Source organism: Aquarana catesbeiana, linkage group LG01, assembly GCF_042186555.1.
Source record: "Aquarana catesbeiana isolate 2022-GZ linkage group LG01, ASM4218655v1, whole genome shotgun sequence".
Lineage (NCBI taxonomy): Eukaryota > Metazoa > Chordata > Amphibia > Anura > Ranidae > Aquarana > Aquarana catesbeiana.
This window is the reverse complement of record NC_133324.1, coordinates 878,297,549-878,318,928: the sequence shown is the minus strand read 5'-3', so window position 1 is coordinate 878,318,928 and position 21,380 is coordinate 878,297,549. Positions and strand designations below refer to the sequence as shown.

Sequence of the window (21,380 nt, the reverse complement as noted above, 5' to 3'; positions counted from 1 at the left end):
ATGAAATCAGCATCTCCATAAACCTGGTCAGCAGAGGGAAGCATGAAGTGCTCTAGAATTTCCTGGTAGAGGGCTGTGCTGACTTTGGACTTGATAAAATACAGCGGACCAACACCAGCAGATGACAATCATCACCCAAATCATTACTGACTGTGGCAAATTTAGCATTTAATTTGGAAATCAAGGTCCCAGGGTCTGGATGAAAAGTGGAAAGGCACAGAATCCAAGTTGCATGAGGTCCAGTGTGAAATTTCCACAGTCCGTTATAATTTGGGGAGCCATGTCAAATGCTGGTGTTGGTCCACAGTGTTTTATCAAGTCCAAAGTCAGGGCAGCCCTCTCTCTACCAGGAAATTCTTGAGCACTATATAGTGCATACTATACTGTACATGGACATACTTTTCAGTAAGCCATCCTTTTTTTTTTATTGGTCTTATGTAATATTCAAATTTTCTGAGATACAGAATTTTGGGTTAAAGCTGTAAGCTATAATAACCAAAATTAAAAGAATGGAATGCTTGAAATATATCACTCTGTGTGTAACGCATTTATAGAAAATATATGAGTTTCACTTTTGTATTGAATTACTGAAATAAAATTAACTTTTTGGATGATATTTAAAATTTATGAGATGCACGTGTGTGTGTGTGTATACACACATACATACACACAGAGGAGTCATACTATAGGAAATGGTCAGAGACTGTTGACATGCTAGAGGAAAAAGATTCCAGACGTGCATTTTCCTCTAGCATGTCCACAGTCTCTAACCATTATTAAGATTATTACCCAGTGATCCCGGCAGTCCTTTCAAAAACAAACTCTCCACCGTTTGTCCTCTCTAAGCTGCTTTAAAATGACGGTCTCCAGATTTGATATTCTGCACAGCAAATTCCATTATAATAAATGACAGAAAAGAGCAGAGCAAGGGTATCATTCCCAGATTTGAGTCATAAGTCACATGATGCAGGGTTGAAATAAGGAGTCCCTCCACATTGAGAGAATCCCTGGTTGTCACCAGGGTCACTGGAACTAGTGCCCTATTGTAAAATGTCCCCTCTATGAATGTGCTGGGGACAACTCAAAATTTGGGTTTTTTGTTTTTACCTTAACTTTCAATGTTAACAGTAAACCAGACAAATAGAGAAGGCGAATATCCTTAACAGGGGTCAAAATTTGACAGCTGCACAGGAGCGGGGGAGTGGCCCTGAATCAGGGGCAGGCTGGGCCGGGTGGCATTTTCCCCCCAGGGTAGCCTAACTTACATGCAAAACGTCTGGCGGACACCCGCTGTTGACGCACACTGTTGCATTCTGGGAGCTGTAGTCCACTGCAAGCTGGGGCAGAGGGAGGGGTTCCACTGAGCCCATTGGGATTACAGAGCTGGCATCTCCCACTCACCTGGTGGCCACTGTCATACGAAGGCCCACCTCCTGAACTAGCTCCTATGATAGACAGCACACTGGTGACGTCTATCATAGGAGCCGGGACATCATATGACAGTGGCTGCACTGGGTAAGCGGGAGATCCCCGCACTGTGTAATCCGGTGGCTCTCCTCTCTCTGAATTGAAGGCTGCATTGATGGGCACTGGTGACGCTGCTATTAAAACTGTTGACCTTTATGACAGGTTTCTCCATCTCTTGCAGTAATGAGACATAACTAGGTTAAAAAAGTTGTGTGCAAATTGGATACATCATAACTGGTTCTACAGGGGGGAGAATTTATATTTTGTAAGTTTAACCACTTACAAAGAAATTAGGGTCTATATATTTTATCATGGGTTTATGTATAGAATATCAACCAATAATCCAGACAAAACACATTATACAAACGTTATAACTTGGGTTGCAGTTCAGTGAGTAAAATAAGTATTTGATCCCCAAGCAAAATATGACTTAGTATTTGGTGGAGAAACCCTTGTTGGTAAGCAGAGAAGTAAGACGTTTCTTGTAGTTGGTGACCAGGTTTGCACACATCTCAGGAGGAATTTTGGTCCACTCTTTATAGATCTTCTCTAAATCCTTAAATGCGTAACTACACTTTTGTTGAGAAAAAACATTTCCCCCTGGGTGATCTATGTACATTGCAAGGATAATAACCTTTGTTGCAGATTCCTACCTTTTGTTATTCAGAAGCCCCTGTGCGTTTGTCAGTGCCTCTGTTCTGAGTGGGTTTAATGGGAGTGGTTTCATAATTACCATACAGCTGTGGCAGCTGCAGGGCACTAATGAGGAAAGCTGCTGGGCCTGCACCCCTTTAGATGTGTTCCTATTGGAAATAGCACACCAAAAATGACATTTTTTTGCATGGGATGCCTGAAATCTGACTTGTATCTTAGCCAGACTTCTGGGTAAATTGGTGAGCCAATCACACATGCAGGTGATTGTTTCTGGGGAGAGGTCAGTACACATTCTATGTACAGAACAACTCCATGTAGCCATATTGCATTTATAGCAGTGGTTCTCAACTCCTGTCCTCAGGACCCACTAACAGGCCAGGTTTACAAGATAACTGAAATACATTGCAGGTGATATAATTTGCTGCTCAGTGATTGCAGTATTCTAGTCTGCATCTCCCCAAAGTAATACTTAAAATCTGGCCTGTTGGTGAGTTCTGAGGACAGGAGTTGAGAACCACTAATTTATGGAAAATTACAGGGGCTGCACTTTGAAAAGGAAAAGTAATTTTTAATAACATTCAATTACAATATGACTTGTATCACAATTGTACACCTTATATTACTTTTTATTTGCAATTTTTTTCCCCACAAAAGTGGAGTTACCCATTAAGGTTTCTTGGCTGTGGCTTGGCAACTTGAAGTTTCAGCTCCCTGCATACATTTTCAATAGGATTAAGGTCTGGAGACTGGCTAGGCCACTCCATTAATTACTTCTTCTTGAGCCACTACTTTGTTGCCTTGGTGGTATGTTTTGAGTCATGGTCATACTGGAAGACCTATCCACAACCCATCTTCGGTGTTCTGGCTGAGGGAAGAAAGTTCACATCCAAGATTTTACAATACATGGCCCTGTCCATTGGCCCCTCAATGTGGCAAAGTCGGTCTGTACCTTTAGCAGGGAAACAGCCCCAAAGCATAATGTTTCCACCTCTGTGCTTGACTGTAGGGATGGAGTTCTTAGAGTCATAGTCAGCATTTTTCTTCCTCCAAACACGGGGAGTCGAGTTAATGCCAAAGAGCTCAATTTTGGTCTCATCTGACCACAGCACTTTCTCCCAATCCTTCTTTGGATCAATTAGAGGGTCATTGGTAAACTTCATATGGGCCTTCTGGAGGAGGGGGGCCTTGCAGGTGCTGCAGGATTTCAATCCATGGCGGCATATTGTGTTACCAATGGTTTATTAGGGGACTGTGGTCCCAACTGCCTTGAGGTAATTCACAAGCTCCTCCTGTATAGTTCTGGGCTGATCCCTCACTCTTCTCTAGATCATCCTTACCCCAAGCAGCGAAATCTTGCATGGAGCTCTAGACCGAGGGCGACTGATGGTTATATTATAGTTATTACATTTGCAAATAATCGCTTCAACAGCTGTCTCCTTCGCACTAAGCTTCTTGCTGATGGTCTAGTAGCCCAGTCCAACCTTGTGCAGGTCTACAATCTTGTCCCTGACGTCCCTTTCACAGCTCTTTGGTTTTGCCAACGATGGTGAGGTTTGAATGGAAGAAAGATTCTGTGGACAGGTGTCTTTTATACACATAACAAGTTGTTGTTAGGAGCACCTTTTTAAATTGACAGGACTAATCTGTGTACCACATACTGTAACCAGTCTGTAGGAGCCAGAATTATTGTTGGTTGGTAGGGGATCAAATACCTATTTTACTCACTGAACTGCAACTCAATTTATAACATTTGTATCGTGTTTGTTCTGGATTTTTGATTGATATTCTGTCTCTTTAATTTAAAATACACCTATGATAACAAATATAGACCCTTCAGTTGAGCAAACTTACAAAATCTGCAGGCGATCAAATAATTAATTTTCCCCGCTGTATGTGTGTTGTACACTACTGGGTCTAGAGCCACACTTTTTTTTACAGCAATGATTTCCGTATCGCAACCAACAAATCCTTACAAAAAAAAAAAATCTGAGCTGACAGTTACATAGTTGTTAAGGTTAAATAAAGACACTAGTCCATCCAGTTTAACCTGTTGTGTGTGAAGTTACGTCAATATGAAAGCGTATATACCTGTATGCTGCGATCGTTAAGATGCCCGTTAAAGTCTTTTGAAAGTAGTGACAGTCCCTGCTGATACCAATGCTTGCAAAAGGGATTTCCAAATCCTCACCACTCTGACGGTAAAGAACCCTCTGCGCATTTTAAGGTTAATCGGCTTCTCCTCCAGATTCGATGAATAGCCACATCTATTTTTAAACTCCCTCCCACTAAAGTTTTTTTCCTATGCTGGGGTCACCAGCTGGGGACAACCAACATGCTTTATGGGACTGCTGGAAGAGGGTAAGGGTCCATTCACACCAAGTGGGGTGGATTGTGTTGGACGGCTATTCCAGTGCAGTCCCAGCGTACCTCCACCACAAGGTAACATGTTGTGTCTCCAGTATGGCCAGATCGCACCAGTGCATTGCGGTGGTTCACAGGCAGTGCGTAAAAAAAAAAAAAAAAAAAAAAAGTACTGCATGCAGGTAGTCCTGCAGGCTAACGATCATTTGTGGGGACCGAGAACCAACTTTGCCCATAGAGAATATGATGCATGTATGAAGTACTTACTTACTCAGCTTGCAGCAGGTTGGACCAATGTTGACAATAGAATATGAGCTTGAAATAAAAGAAGATAATGATACCAGCACCAATGAAACAAAATAAACAGCGTTACATACATTTAATGAAGAGTATAAGGCATCAATTACCTGCAATTCACATAATGTTGTAAATGTTCAGAAATATGCAGTACACAGACAAGACCAGCAGTATTTTCCACATGTAGTGTTAAATAAAGGAGGGAGAATAAAACTGTATATCCATCAACACACCTAAACAGTAACCATAACCCCTGAGTGTATAGGAAGCTGCAGCTAATGAGGAATTAAAAATTCCAGCATGCACTGCCAACTGATGAGTGCAAGTCATGATGTACTCCCTCCCCTGGCTGGTTAAACCTCACCTAGTCTGCACATGGAGGTAAGCACAATGTTCTCATGGTACAGTATGAACTGCATTTCCATTGATTTGTTGCCTTTAAGGGTCAATTGAAATGAGTTTTCACCTTACTGCCAATTTTAACAACTGTGAATTTAGTAGATATTTAAAAGAAAAATGCCACTACTGGTCTTGTGCAGGGATCTAAATACAGGCATACCCCACTTTACGTACACTCGCAAGCACGGACACATTGGCGTCTATGGGAAATCCTGGTCAGCTTGACATGGCACTGCTCTCGGTTTTTAACATTTAACATTGGCGTCTATGGGAAATTCCCATGGCACTGCCCCCGAACCATAAGTGACACCAAAACATGGGAAACACTGAGAGGGGACCCAGGGCTACAACACATCCGATTTTGGGGTCAGCCAGCTTGCCTAGGTAATCAGTTATGCCTGTAAATGACTATTGCAATGCAGTACAAGCATTGAGAAGTGAAAAAAAGGTATTGCTTCACTTTAAGTACATTTTCGTTTTACATACATGCTCTGGACCCATTGTGTACTCAAAAGTGGGGTATGCCTGTACTTAGAAGTGCATTTATAAAATATTTGCATAGCTGTTCATCTATCAAAACTGAATTCACTCTGTGTGAATGGGACAAAGTCTTATGTTCTCATGCTAGATTCCCTGCAGATCGAATGTGGAATTAAGGAAAATACCGAATTATGGCCACTAGATGGTGCCGACTACCTTAGGAAATTATAATGCTCCTCTGCATCATCTGGTGGTGGTCATAATCCTGTATTTTACCCATTCACACATTCGATCTGCAGATAATATTGACCATAAACATTCAATTTTGCCCCATTTATACACAGTGAATTTACATGTAGTTTCGAGATAAACTGATATGCAAATGTTTTATAAATACATCCCTTAGTCTTTAAACGATGTACCATAAATTCTTTTACACTGTACAAATATTTCACTTACGAATGTCACAGGATGACGTATAGTGATTTTAAATAGAACTATATGCACTGTGTTTTTTTTTTATTATTATTATTTTGAATAGAAGAAGGGAGGCTTCAAACCCTTCAGATTTTTTTTTTTTTTTTTGCCGTCTGTGTCCCATTGGGGAGATATACCTTCACTTCCTGTCCCACAGCCAAACAAGAAGTGAGAGGAAATCCGTGCAAATTAAGGGAATCCCTAGGTCACCAAAACTAGTGTCCCCATGAGAGGATTTCCCCTCTATTACTTTTCTGGGGACAACCCAAAATTTGAGATTTTCTTTTACTTTTGATAATAATGGTAAACAGGTTAAAAAAAAAAAAAAAAAAAAAAAAAAAAAAAAAGGAGGAGGGTAAATCTTCCTAATGGGGAGCACAAACAGCAATAAAACCAGACCGTTAGTAAATAAAGCCTCATTCAAGATAATATAGGGATAGGGGTGGGTACCATCGTCCTTAATTATGGATATTGGAAAGTGGGGAAGTGCTCCAAACATACTACTCTATAGCACTAAAACGTTGAGGACTATCTCGGTACCTAAGGATTGAACTAGTTAAATTTTTCTTTTTAACAATTTATTGAAAAATAGACAGTTAAAAACAGTTGGTACAAAGGTACATACACTGTGCACGGTAATAAAAACATGTAATGGTCGAACAGGTCCTAATACAGGAAAAACCTGTCTGTATATCCTGACGGAGTCCTCCACATGTTTCGCGGTATCCACCGCTTCTTCAGGAGGGGCCAGTCAAAAACATCTACAAGAGTGAATAAAGTTTTGTAATTGAACAGTTATACAAATTTCAAAATTTAGTCAATTTGAATGTAACTGTTGAATTATGAAATTTTATTCACTCTTGTAGATGTTTTTAAATGGCCCCTCCTGAAGAAGCAGTGGATACCGCGAAACATGTAGAGGACTCCGTCAGGATATACATTCAAGTATTTCCTGGATTAGGACCCGTGTGTCCATTACATGTTTTCATTACCATGCACGGTATCTGGTGCACAGTGTATGCACCTTTGTACTAACTGTTTTTAACCATGTCTATTTTCAATAAAATTGTTCAAATTTTCTTTTTAACTAGTTCAATCCTTGGGTACCGAGATAGTCCTCGACGTTTTAGTGCTATAGAGTATGTTTGGAGCAGCTCCAGGCACTTCCCAAAACCTGACAGTTGTTCTATTCCTTCTCCTCCGTCCAAAAAAAAAAAAAAAAAAAATTTTTGCCTTTAGTTACACTTTAAGAATGTGTTACATACAATACTGCATTCCTTATGTTAATGCAGCAGCTATCTACAAATCTTTTGAAAAGAAAAACTGCACTAAAAACTAAAATGTTACATTTGATACATCAATCAGCTGGGATTAGTATTCCTCCAGGCTTCATTAATAAGGCAGTGCAAAGAGCAATAATGTTCAGTGACCTGGAGCAACTAATCACTGGAACAAATCATTTCATCAGAACCCCGTGATGTGCAGCAGTCAGAAGCAATACCACTGTGCTGCATACATGAGCTGTGATATGAATAGAATATTAAATAGGATATAATGCAATGGCAGTCCAGCTCCACAATCATTTAATACATGGATCTGCACAGCTGGTGGATCCTGTGATATTCTGAAAATAAATGTGTTTAATGTGATTGGTGCAGACATTACAGTTCAAGTTATTGCTTCTCCATTATTCGCCATCAGCTTTGAGAGGTCTGTATAATGAAAAGAGGAATACTGCAGTTTGTTCTTTCCATTACTGAATAAGCCTGATTACAAAATAAAAATCACATTTTTATATTCAGGTGGAGCTCTAGTCACTGTATTCTAGTTTTTGATTGTGTAGAGAAGTTTCAGTCCTGTCTGTGCCCATTTTGTGCCCATTGTAGACAGAAAGTGAAGGGATAACCATCGCTGAACAGGAGTAGAGAGGAGAGCCTCCGACAACTATTTTTATTCTGATGACAACTGTCAAAAGTCAGATTTCTCCTCACCCAATAACCTCTGTGATGTCACCAGGGCACAAAATGAGGATGAACCTCCCTAATGGAGACACAGACCTGACTTGACAGAAGAGGTTCTAACCTTCTACACTCTATGCAAAGTTAAACAAAAAAGGTTTGACTGAAGTACCACTTTACAGCAGAATTTTTAAATACTGGGGAACCTTTATCATTTCTGTGCTGAAAACAGCTGGTTTCAGTGCAGTTGTAACATGCCCTAGGTAATGAAATGCACATGTCAAAGGCAGAACTAAAACTGCTGCATGCAGGTGTCTGGAAGGTCACAGATATACACTCCACTCACATTTGTGCGACTTTTCATTTGGGCATTAAAGTTGCATGACGTAAAGTTGCAAGTCGTACTCCATGTTTCCCAACGATAACCATTCACATATGTGCGACTTAAAGTCATAGCGACTTCAAAGTAGTTCATGCACTACTTTGGTCTGACTTTCATGCAACCTGAGAGCCATAGATCTCAATGTTAACCCTCAAAAGTTGCATGAAAGTTGTATATGCAACAGTGGTGCAACAATGGGTCCGACTCTGCAGAGAAACAAGTCACATCCAGGTCATACCCATCAAAACTTACGTCAAGTTGCACAAAATTTGCACTCCAAAGTCCTGCAACTTTGGAGTCATACAACTGTGAATGGAGCCTTGGGGTCCATTCACTGAGGGGGATTAGCACACCCTATGAACTCCAGCAACATGGATTTGTGGATTTCTGTGTCTGGAATAATAGGTGCATAGGAAGAGCCCTGGCCGCTCAGCCTATTTATTGCAATGACAGGCTAATGGCAGCAGCAGCTATCTGTGATTTTTTTCACACAGCAAATACCTGCAGTTTAGGATGACTGTGGCTGGACATGGTTGTGTCTGCCTGTGTGAATGGTCACAGATAGCTCTTCATACGCTCTTTTCATTCTAGACACGAGAATCTGCAGAGTCTTGCTGCTGGAATGGATATTGCTATCGCCCACATGAATAGCATATGAATTACACATGAACCGCACCACATTTGTGTACAATTCACATCCACTTCAGTGCAGTGCAACTTGAGCCCACTTAATTTTGAATGGGCTCAAATCGCACCACGACAAAAGTAGTGCATACACTACTTCGGGAACGCACTGTGACTGGATCGCATGGTGCTTCTGTAGCATGCAATCCGATGCAGGCAAGCACACTGAACTTGTGACCTGCACTTGGGGTGTCATTAACATTGCAACAACACCCGATTCAGATCTCAATGGCAGTATGATTTGAACACAGTGCAGGAAACTGGCATTGAACATGGGTCTCCCGCACCACGTTCTAGTGTGAACAGGCCCTTAAACTGAATCTAGCACACCAGAAATGCAGTTTTGATGGGAGGAACTGTACAGATGCACCAGCTGCACAACCAAATACAAAAGGACTGAGATATTCAACGAGGCCTTACTCCCCAAAAAATTTAGCTTTGGGTGCGATCTTTCTTATGTATGTGTCAGGGAGAGAAAACGCCTAAGTGTACCATTTTTCAAGGGGAGAAGCATCAAGCATACTGTGAAACCTTTCTGTGAAATATACAAAAAAAATAAAAATATCTCTAGAAGCAGTGCTGTGATAATAAAAAGGTATATTATTCTATATACAGATGAGACACAAAGAATAAGGCCATTTGTTCCACAGTGATGTAGAAATCCGCATTTCTAAAGAAAAAACACAAAACATTTAACTAGAAACTAGTAGGCACGGTTTGATTGCTATGCTCCCAAAAAGTACACATTATATTGTATACGCAAGTGGCAAAGTGCAAGTAATAAAGTTTAGGAGTTTAAGGTGCAACTGCCCCTTTCTGGAAAGTCTGATATAAGGGCAGCTAAATGATCAATTCTGTAAACATAAAAGGTCTGTCTTGAGGCATTGCTAATGCCCAATGGAAAAATCAGGGCGTTCCTAAATAGAGACTCATGCTGTGTGTAAACTATGACACAAAAGGGCTGAATTCTAAAATTCGAGCACACATGGGTGTGCTACTTACAGAATTGGGGAGGATTTCTCCATTAAATTACCCCTGATTAGTTACTACAGGCTTTTGCTCCAGTCTTTGAAAATCCAAGCATTTCAATCATTTTATCTATGCAAACATTCAAGACAACTGCCATTACAAACAAATGTAGACAATTATACAAAAAGAAAAATGCCAAAATTTCCCATTGGCAAAACAGATATTTCCCAAGTCTATTCAAGAACAGTGGAACAAAAGAGGTACTTTAATGCCTCGTTTCCACTGAGCGGATCAGTTCGGGTTGGTTCGGTACGGTGCGCTGTTTTAAGTGTTTCCATTATGAAAGCGGCCCATACAACCTAACCATACCGCACCATTCATGGTCCTGCTTCAGATGTGGGGCCATAGAAAATGGTAGGGTACGGTTAGGGCGGAGCTACTGGCATCACACAATACATTCCACTGATTGGCGGACAGAAAAAACGTCAATGCTCACGTCAAAGGCATTTTTTCTAAACCCCGTATGGCCCCAGGCGGTCCAACTTGCAGTGGAAACGCTCAGCCGAATAGGCTGGACCATTCTAACCCTTTCAAACTGTACCGACCCGAACCGTTGCGCTCAGTGGAAACGAGGCATTAATAAACCCAAGCTAATCTATAAAGTTCCTAAGAGGCTGTAATATGTCATTCATCAAGTCAAATGTCAGACCTTAAGTGGACCATAGAAGTTGTGCCATTTTATAGTTAATGGATTACTACCTGGGAAAGGCAGGGCCTAATACCTCCTTGGAGAGGGTACATACTTGGCCTAGGGTCCAAGAAGCTCCACAGGGCCACAAGGGTCAATCTAAAAACCAACATAAGCATTGAAGGCACTGTTTACCCATGACACCAACACAGACACCGATTACCATGGTGGTTATCTCCCTGCTTCACATTGATACATTTGCCTTGTAAAACATGTGCAGATGCTTTTCAGGCACCCATTTTAAGAAAACAAAAAACAAAATGTTGTTTCATCCCTCATGACGGTTTCTCACCATAACTTTTACCATATTAAAAAGGCATAAATCGTTCATCGGAAAAAAAAAAAAAAAAAGTTTCCTTTAGTCTTAACCTACCTCTATCCACCTGCCAACATAACCCTATTTTGAGCTCTGCATTAACTGAAAAAAAAAAAAAAACCGTGCTGAAAAAAAAAACCCACACTTGAACCCGTGGATGATTTCCCCTCATAAGAACACATTTTGCCTGTCATGTTTATCCAATAGTTTAATATTTTCTCACTGGATCGTAGCAGGTATGCGGATCAGAAGTTTTGACTTTTATCTGACTTTACTTCTACCTGCTTGTTCTTGGCTAGTGATCCAGCAAACATTTAAACCAAGTAGCCAAGTGATAAGCATTTTAGGAAAGTCAGCAATGGAAACCAACATATCCACTTTGACTTTACCTTAAACTCTAAACCTCAAACTCAGCCGTAATCTGAACACCATGATGAGATTATATTATCATGCTGATAATGCTCTCTCTAAAAATGAAATACACCAAAACACATCTATGTCATAATATATCAACACAGAAGGCTTCAATGTCGACATATAATGCACCAAATTATTGGTGCAAGAAGCCCACCACAAAGGCAGCTGAGCTGCCTTCCAATATCAGATCAATCAGAAAGGCAAAGTCATATTTTAAAGGTACGTGAGATCTCACTTTGGTTTCAGAGCTTCAACGATACAGCAACATTAGTTCTGTATATTTTCACACGGCAGAGAGAAAAGGGGAAAAGAAAAAATCAAAGGCAAACTTAATAGCTGTGTGAACGTCACGTCTCCAGTCTTGCTCTATCTTAACATGCCTGGAGGATGGAGTGAGTTTAGCCATGCAATTTAAGCAGCTGATAGCTTTAAGCTCAAAGACCGGCCACTTGCTGCCCAGGCGTCCCTCAAGTATGGTGCTGAATTCTATCACACTGCCCTGCCGCAAGCTGAACAGTACTGTTTTAAACTCATTGCTAGCTTTTAAAACAATATCTTTGGTGACATCCTCTTCTTCAAGCGTTCTATTACCATTTTTACTATTGATGGGCATACCAACTGATATCTCAAATTTATATCGGTCAAACTTCTTCATATGGCAGGCATGTTTTGAGAGGAACTTTAGCCGACACAGTTCTTCCTCCTCTATTGTGACATTCTGTGGATCACAAGGAGGATATGCCTCTCCATAAAGGCATCTCATCCAATCTCCAATTAAAAGGGGGAGCATGTTGACGGCAGACTCAGCACTGTTGTCGATATCGGTGACGCGAACATACTTGAATCTTCCAGCCCATGTCACTCTGTGGCCTTCCAGGTGGCTGCACAAGAGCTGGGTCCTTGCCATGTTTGTCTCCTTCCATGCCCTTGGGCCACACAAAAAGCTATATTGCTGCCAGGTCAGGGTGGAATTGTAAACTTTCATTCCCTCAGAGCGGTAGACGTAAACCCAACAAAACATTACAATGGCAGTAATCCATACTAATATCAGTTTCACAATGGAGCTTTTAGTAAGAGACTTCACCATGTCCACCAGAGAATAGTTGGCTTTCGACCACCAGCGAAGACACAGTGGAACAGTCAACAAGACCAGAGTTACCACGATTTTTGTCAGTTCCAGAGCCACAAACCACTTGATAAAGTGAACAGCACACATGACAGCGATGCCCACTATGAGCATGGGAAGGGCAAACAAGAACAGGAAATAGCCAATGGATGCACGGATAAGGCCAATGGTAGTAGATTCCCGAAGAATGACAACAGAAAGTTCACACCACATAAAGCACACCAGATATGGTATCAGGTAGTAATACACACCCTTGAAGTTCCTGAGTTGTGCCATCCTGAAGAAGAGATAAAATAAGTAGATGAAGAGTATGCAGGGGAGGCTTATGTGGAACATAATAAAATGTCCAATAGGTATAATAAAGAATGTTTTACTAATCAGGTGAATGTAGGGCACAGATTCAGGCAACAAATTTACAAAGGTGAGAGCTCCTGCAACTATCTCAGTGAGTAGAGCACGGCGAGTGTAATGTTCTGCACTTGTGTTTAAACTCAGATAGCTGGTAATTGTGAAGAAGATGGAGATAACAGCCAACTCTGAACAGGGAATCCAGTGCCGATCCGAAACAGGAAATGAAAATATGACAAAAAAGACTGACATTACGAAGTATAAATATGGCTCTAAATGGTTCCAGCCAAAGTTCACTTCTGCTTGCTCAACATCCAGGTTTGGCTCAAAGCGGAGGAGCAGATCCGTTAGGGCTCGGAAGTTCTCCCAAGCTTTACTGTCCTGGAAGACCTTCAGGGTGCAGATGACCATGGAGATAAAGGACAAGTAAAAGACAACAAGAGGAATAAAGAAGGCAAAAAAGTCTATGGTGAGGTTACTGATGATAAAGAAGAAGATGAGGGCATTGATGTGATGGGTTGGTATAATGGTGGACAGCCAGTGCATCCCAGCCTTTGATGCCATTTCTATAAGGTATTCTTTAAGTTCCATGATAGCATGGAGTGGGTACTTCATGATCTACAGAAGACACAAAACAAAAAGTGATGTTAACCATGTTCTGCTGTCTGCCAGATATACTAATTGTTTATTTAAATTACAAATTAGATTTGTTCTTACAATTGTTTCATTTAAAATTTTATATTAAAACATTTTAAAATAAAACACTTTTAAAGTTTAATGTGTTCTTTGCCTATCAGTTACCAAGAAACTAATCAATGTTGATTGGACAATTAAATCTATATATTTTTCCCACTGTAGCACAGAAATCAAACTTTAGAGCACATGGAACAGAGTATTAAAAGAGCTGTGTATTTTAAATGAAAAAGTTCTCTAAACTTATTTATGGTATATGTTAAGCAGATTATTAAAAGGTGAAGTATAGCCAAAGCTATTTTGGCAGTACTTCTCCTGTGGATAACAGGAGTGCAGTTTGTTCTAGATTCTGATGACTCATTTTCAGCTGACAGTGGGCTAAAGCCCGCTGTTGGCCAACGTCACAGAGTGGGTACAGGCTCTGAAAAGATCCTGACCCTATGGTTGAGATCCACCCAGATGCCCAGACTGGCAGCTGGGTCAGCCTCTCAGCGAGCCACTGAGACCCTGAACCAGCCACTCCTGCCTCCTCCACATCCCAACACTCCAGTGACTGATGGTCACCAGCTCCCTGCAGCCTGGAGACTGAGAGCTGAGCGATCAGCTGTGTTTGATCACTTGGTTCTCGGTCTCGAGCCAGAGGGGAACCGATGCTGAATCCACATAGGTAAGTAATTTTTTTTTTTTTTTTTCGCTAATCCCATACTTTTCTTTTAACAACTTGTTGACCAAAAAATTAACTTCCCAGATCTGGTTAGAACATATAGTTAATAGAACACTTGTGTCTGACTTGCCTTTTGTTGCAGTGGCAGCTCCTCTGGGCTTTTCCCAGCAAACTCATCATCTTCATCGTCATGAAGGAACAAGCTGGATGGCACAATCCCCTTTGCATATTTCTTTGTAATCTCCACAAAATCGTCTAAGGCAATGTGGCTTTTAGCTGCAAGACCACAGACAAAATACAAAAACATCAAACTAGTAATGTCAAACAATGCAAGAAAGCGATAGCATTACTTAACATTTACCTATATGCAAACAATTAAACCAATATTTGTCACACACAACCCAAAACCTCCGGAGACCTTGAGAAAATGTAGTGAGCAAAGTATATAAAAACATTACACAAATCTGGTATGCATTCTAAGGGGGACTCCACACATTTTTTTTCATCAAAAAATAAAATTATACCTAGGAATAAAGACAAATCCCCCAAAAATTGGCTCTTGTAGATGCATCGTCAATCACCATGCCTGCTGCTGTGCCGAAAAAGAAAAAAAAGAAAAAACAGATGACCCGCTGCACAATCTTAAAGCGGAGGTCCGCCAATTTTTTTTTTTAAAGGTCAGCAGCTACAAATACTGCAGCTGCTGACTTTTAAAATAAGGACATTTACCTGTCCAGGGCGCCCGCAATGTCGGCACCCGAAGCCGATCTCTCCCTTGTATTATACAGGTATCTGCACCCCCCTGAAAGGTGCCAACTATGACACCGGAGGGGGGGAGGGTTCCGAAAAGCGAAGTTCCTTTTTTGTGTGGAACTCCACTTTAATTCCACACAAAGCCAAAGGACAGCTCCTTTGGACAGCGGTCAGCAGATATACAAAGGAAGGGGTGGGAAAAGTGGTGACATTATTGCCCATATATGGCAAAATGAATTTTATATACATTTTTGGGACAGATAGAGCTTTCTTTTTGTGGTATTTACTCATCTGCTGACCGGCGTACATAAAAGTATATGCAGTAAACATCCTGGCAATTGGTTTTACCAGGATCATGGCTGCAGCCATGATCCTGGTATTGTTTTTTTTCAGCTGGGCTTTTTTGTAAAGTGATCTGCATGGTTCTACAGACACTTGATCACTGTTGCAGCACAGCAGAGCCCTCCACCCCCCCCCAAACTTGCAGCCACTGCGCAAATATCACACGATGTAAAAATTGCAACAGCCACCATTTCATTCTCCAGAGCCCCTGATTTCAGAAAATATATAATGTTTTTAGCAAAACAAATACGGATTCTAACATGTATATGAAAAATTTCAAAATTGCCCCAGGCAACATGCGGTTAATAACCACTGAACTTTTTATTTTTTACTATATAAAAGCAAATCATTAGGAAAAAGAAATAAACAAATACAACACTGTTTCCTTACATGGCAGGACACCCATGATAATGTCATTTTTTACCACAATGAAAAAACATGCTGGTACTGATGTGGTTAAAAAAATAAATAAAACGTGACCTTAGCCTTTAAAAGTCACAAACTGAAGACAAGGGAAAGTCTTCTATTATTAGTGGAAGTTCTCTGTAGGGTGAAATTGCATTGCACTGAAATTGCATTGGGTGATGCAATTGGTGGTCAATGCAATTTTTACCCCCCTTTCTCTACAAACAATCCTATGATAATTGGTGGTCAATGATATTTTCAAACTCCCCTACCATTGGTGGTTGCTGGCACTTTAAATCACCCCCAAAACATTCCTATAATATTGAGGGGTCAGTGACCCTTTAATCTCTAACTGCAGCCTTCAGCACAAGGCTGGAGGATATAATTATTAGATTTATTCATTAAATCCTGCTTCTCTCCTTCTGTTATGAGAGGAAGGGGAGGGCTCAGGTATGTAAACAGTACTTCACTGTTTACATTGCTGATCACTGTGATTGGTGATTGCAGCAATTACATGGCACATAAATCACTCCAGTCTGCTCTGTGCCTTTAACCGATGCTCTTCATTTATGGTAAATAGGATGTCACCTACATTTAATTCAACTCTACATTTAACTGTGTTCTATTTTAAAACCATAAAACTCGCACATCAGGGTCATGGATGCATCCTGTATTATATATTTATCTGTAAAATACCCATTTTATATACAGTGAAAAGTAAAATATGAATATAAAGTCTCAAATGAAAATAATGGGATAAACATTGTATACTCAATAAACTTCTTTTGACAAGGAAAATAATGGGATTAAAATTAAGCCATACTCCTTAGTCTACTTTTAAATTAAAAAAACTCTTACATTCACAGCTGACTAAGCGCTCCAGGACTCGGCGCTCCTTCTGGGCAGACTTCGGAATCGGGCCTGCCTGTGGCTCACCATCTGTAATACAAGGTTATAAAAGTTCACCACCCATCAGGGGACATTTAGGAAACATGTGCAGGCTAAAAAACAGGTCATTTTAACACTTTAACCGCTTCAATACCAGGCACTTTCACCCCCTTGCTGCTCAGGCCAATTTCAGCTTTCAATGCTGTCACACTTTGAATGACAATTGCGCGGTCGTGCAACACATGTACCCAAATTAAATCGTTCATTTTTTTCACATAAAGAGAGCTTTCTTTTGGTGGTATTTAAATCACCACTGGGTTTTTTTTATTTTTTCCTGTAAATAAGTACATTTTTTTCCTTCAGACAGCACTTACAGTATGGGCACTGATGAGGAGGCAGTAATATGCAGCAGTGACAGGCACTGATAGGCGGCACGGATAGGTGGTACCGATAAGCAGGCACTGAAAAACAGCACTGATGGGCACGGTTGGGGCTGCACAGATAATCTGGGCACTGACTATCTGTACAGGTCTCCCCTGTGAGGGAATTCTGCTGATCGGCTCTCCTCTCACTCTGTCAGTGTTTACATGTGATTGGTTATGATTGGACACCGATCACATAGTTAAAGATCACAAGAGTCATCGGCTGTTTACCAAAAAAAAAAATTATATATATATATTTTTTATATTATCGGGGTTGCCCCGTATCCCTGGGATCATCAACGTCATCCCAGAACGAGAGGGGATCCTGCCCGCCGTCATTTGTCTATATGGAGGGGGTTAAAGGATATGTTCATCTTTAAAAAAATAAAATAAATAAATGCACATTTTTTTTTTTCCAGGTAATTTTTCAGGTATTGGGGGCAGCTGCAGTATTAGGTGTTATATATTCCACCCTAAAAATGGGTGAAACATGTTCCCAATAGGTGAGCTTTAGGTGAGCAAAATTATTTCACAAAACACACACACACTTAAAAACGCATATCAAAAATTCTACTATAGGTAGAATTGTATCTTCACAAAACCATGACATGATATTAAACGTTCCATGTAGCAGACGATAAGGCTCTGTAATCACTTGTCGTATGCAGTGCTCGAATACTTTGCCATGTCACAGTTGGCCTCCTTTCTCAATTGCAACGGCAACACTGAAAAACGTTCCAAGCATTTACAAGCTTTTCAAAAGGACAGTGTACGAAAATAATTTGATCTGTTCAAAACAAGAAGTTTTAACCAGTTCATGTCCACAGCCTGCAGATTATTGCACCCCTGCATGATGCCTCATGTCCAGGAAACTTAGAGCAGAACTAAAGTTCTGCTGTTATACACTGAGCAGGCAGATTATTTTTATTATTGCAGAAGAGACATGTTAAAAAAAAAAAAAAAAAAAAGAACACGCCTATCTGCCTGTTAGCAGCGTCCCCCACATCTGCAGCTCAGCTTACAGCAGGCGGCCCAATCCTTGTGTGCCCGAATGACAGCACAAGAGGGATGTCATCCTACACCAGCCAATGAAGATGGCAGAAAACTGGCACACAGGTGAAGATGCCAGCACCAGCAACGGACAGAACAATTGGGGGAAAGGAAAGTATAAAAAGGTGCCTTTAGTTCCACTCTAAAGCAGAAGCAAAACCGCAGTAAGAAAACAAAGGAAAAAACTTCCCCCGCAGTGCAATGTCATAATGTGCTGGTATGCATCGCATACCAGCACATTATGAGAGACTTGCCTTAAATGAAGCCCTCCAGCGGCACGCTGTCACCGCTGGCAGGGCTTCCATCTTCACCCGGTTTTCCTTGCAGGTTTGCGGCCTCCGGCTGCATGAGTGGCTGAAGTCGTCACCCCCGCGCTGGAGCCGCTGTTTACGGAATGGACTCTGCAGAGCCCATGTACCGCTGACATCACTGGCTGTGTGAATATCTCCTAAACAGTGCAAGTTTAGGAGATATTCACAGGACCTAAAAAAGGAAAGCCTTATTATAGGCTTACCTATAGGTACAAGTAGTAAAACTGAGTTTACTACCACTTTAAAGCGGTTGTAAACCCATTACAACCACTTTAACCTACAGGTAAGCCTAGATTAAGGCTTACCTGTAGGTGCAAGCAATATCTCCCAAACCTAAAAGGTTTACGAGATATTTGCAGGAATAACGGCACCGATGTCTACGGTGGTATTAAGTGGTATTAAACCTTTTAAACGTTTTTTAATTTTTTTTTTTTTATTTAAAAATCAAATATGTTGTTACAACTCATCTTCTCTGTGTCCCCCACCAGCCCTCCAGGCCCCTCCTAGCTCATGTACTTTTCTGAGAAGCAGGCATTTTGCTACAGGCGACAAAACACTATGTGAACAGAGGCCATTGAAATGAAAGGGATTTTGCTTCTTCAGTGTTGAAGCTCGATGCTCAAAGCTGAAAACTGCTGAAAAAGTGTGAACAGGGTTTCATACAGGAGGTGTGTTACTATGCAGAGATGAAAACAGAGGGGAAAAAGCCAAAGAAAAAAAACTAATGCAGCCACCACATCTAATCTAGTAAGCAGGAAAAGAATACATTTTTGGTTTTGGGTTTAATAACGGTTTAATTTCTATAGTATAAGATTGGTGGAGATCCCCTGTTTATCTTATATTTATACATGGCGCAATCTATAGCTATTACATTTAGAAGGCTTGTTGCAGAAAAGCACATAGAAGAAGAGAAACAAGATTCAAACATGCTTGAGCAAACAAACATAGATCTAGACTAGATAATAAAAATAAAATAAATAAAACATTTCTGCCTTTTTACCAACCTTCAGAATTGACGTGGCCTACGTTCTCCAGCAGCTCAGACACAGAGAGATTCTTTTTCTTCTTCGGGTTTAGTTTCCAATACATGACCAGAGCCGCCTTTCTCACAGCTCTCTCTAAATCAGTTTCTGAGGAAAGCTTCTTTACTTCACTCTCATTCTCATTTGTGATTCCTGGATGAGGACAGTACAGGGAATAGATCTGTAATATTATAATATCTGCACAGGAGAGCCAACACCACCTGGAGGATGAGGATGAGCTCTCACACTGGGAGACATGGCACTAAGTACATCATATTGTACAAGTAAACTCATACTGTTTTTTTTTTTAACATATTTCAGGCAATTCTATCACCACTTGACCTCCAGAAGGTTTACCCCCTTCATGACCAGCCAATTTTTGCGATACGGCATTGCATTACTTTAACTGACAATTGTGATCATGTAATGCTGAACCCAAATAAAATGTATGTAATATTTTTCCCACAAATAGAGCTTTCTTTCGGTGGCATTAGATCGCCTCTGTTTTTTTTTTATTCTATAAAACAAAAAAGGACTGCCAATTAAAAAAAAAAAAAAAAAAAATGTATGTATGTATGTATATATATATATATATATATATATATATATATATATATATATATATATATATATATATATATACACATACATATATATATACATACATACATACATACACACATTAGATTAAAAAAAATTTACTGCTATAAAACTTATCCAATAAAATAATCAGATTTCATCATAAATTTAATTGGTAAAAAAAAATTAAAGTTACGTACCGGTAACGTCTTTTCCTGTAGTCTTTCAGGACAGCCACTATTGAGAGATAGTCTCCTCCTCTTCCTGTAGGAAACACTGCGCCAGCCCATAAAACTCTCACTTCCCCTGCCATACCTCAGTTTTTACAAGATCACCTCCGGTCAGCTGGGGAGACACAAGAACACATTAATAACATACCATTCAATATCATTATCATATTGCGTTCTGGTCTTAAATAAGACCTCCCCAAGCTTTAGGGTGGGTAACTAGGGCTGTCCTGAAAGACTACAGGAAAAGACGTTACCGGTACGTAACTTTAATTTTCCCTTTACGTCATTCAGGACAGCCACTATTGAGAGGATAATCGAGCACTTACCAATTAGGGTGGGACTACAGCTTGCAGAACTTTTCGCCCAAAAGCCTGCTCACCTGCCGCCACCAGGTCCACTCTGTAATGTTTAACGAAAGTGGAGTAGCTGGACCATGTCGCTGCCTTGCATATTTGCTCTGGCGTTGCTCCAGCCTTCTCTGCCTGGGAAGTTGCCACGGCTCTGGTAGAGTGTGCCTTTATGCCCATAGGAATCTCTTTCCCTGCTAGAGAATATGCTTGCCCAATAGCTAATCTAAGCCATCTGGCAATCGTGCGTCGAGACGCTCTGAATCCTTTTCTGGACCCGGAAAATAAAATAAATAGAGAATCAGACTTTCTTATTGTTTTAGTCATCTCTAAGTATTGTAGGATACACCTCCTTACATCTAAGAAATGAAATTTCAGTTCCCCTTCTCCAGCAGGATTGGGACAAAATGAAGGTAGGACTATTTCCTGGCTTCTGTGAAAGCCTGATGCCACTTTAGGCAAAAATGCTGGATCAGTCTTAAGGACTATTCTATCTGGCAAAATAACGCAAAAAGGAGGTCTAATTGATAACGCCTCAATTTCACTGACTCTCCTGGCAGTTGTCACTGCCACTAAAAATGCTGTTTTTAA

The 21,380-nt window shown here is 40.5% G+C and overlaps 1 protein-coding gene across 3 annotated transcripts in view; it reads right to left on the bottom strand.

Moving 5' to 3' along the window:
- Positions 1 to 9,739: 9,739 nt before the first annotated feature.
- The window catches only part of WFS1 (wolframin ER transmembrane glycoprotein), a gene marked incomplete in the record, with an annotated part of 25,080 nt that continues 13,439 nt past the window's right edge, over positions 9,740 to 21,380 (bottom strand). For all 3 annotated transcript variants that reach the window (XM_073610403.1, XM_073610395.1, XM_073610410.1), the window contains 4 exon segments: positions 9,740 to 13,701; positions 14,571 to 14,716; positions 16,799 to 16,879; positions 19,616 to 19,786. In XM_073610403.1, the coding sequence (XP_073466504.1) occupies positions 11,893 to 13,701; positions 14,571 to 14,716; positions 16,799 to 16,879; positions 19,616 to 19,786 (2,207 nt within the window).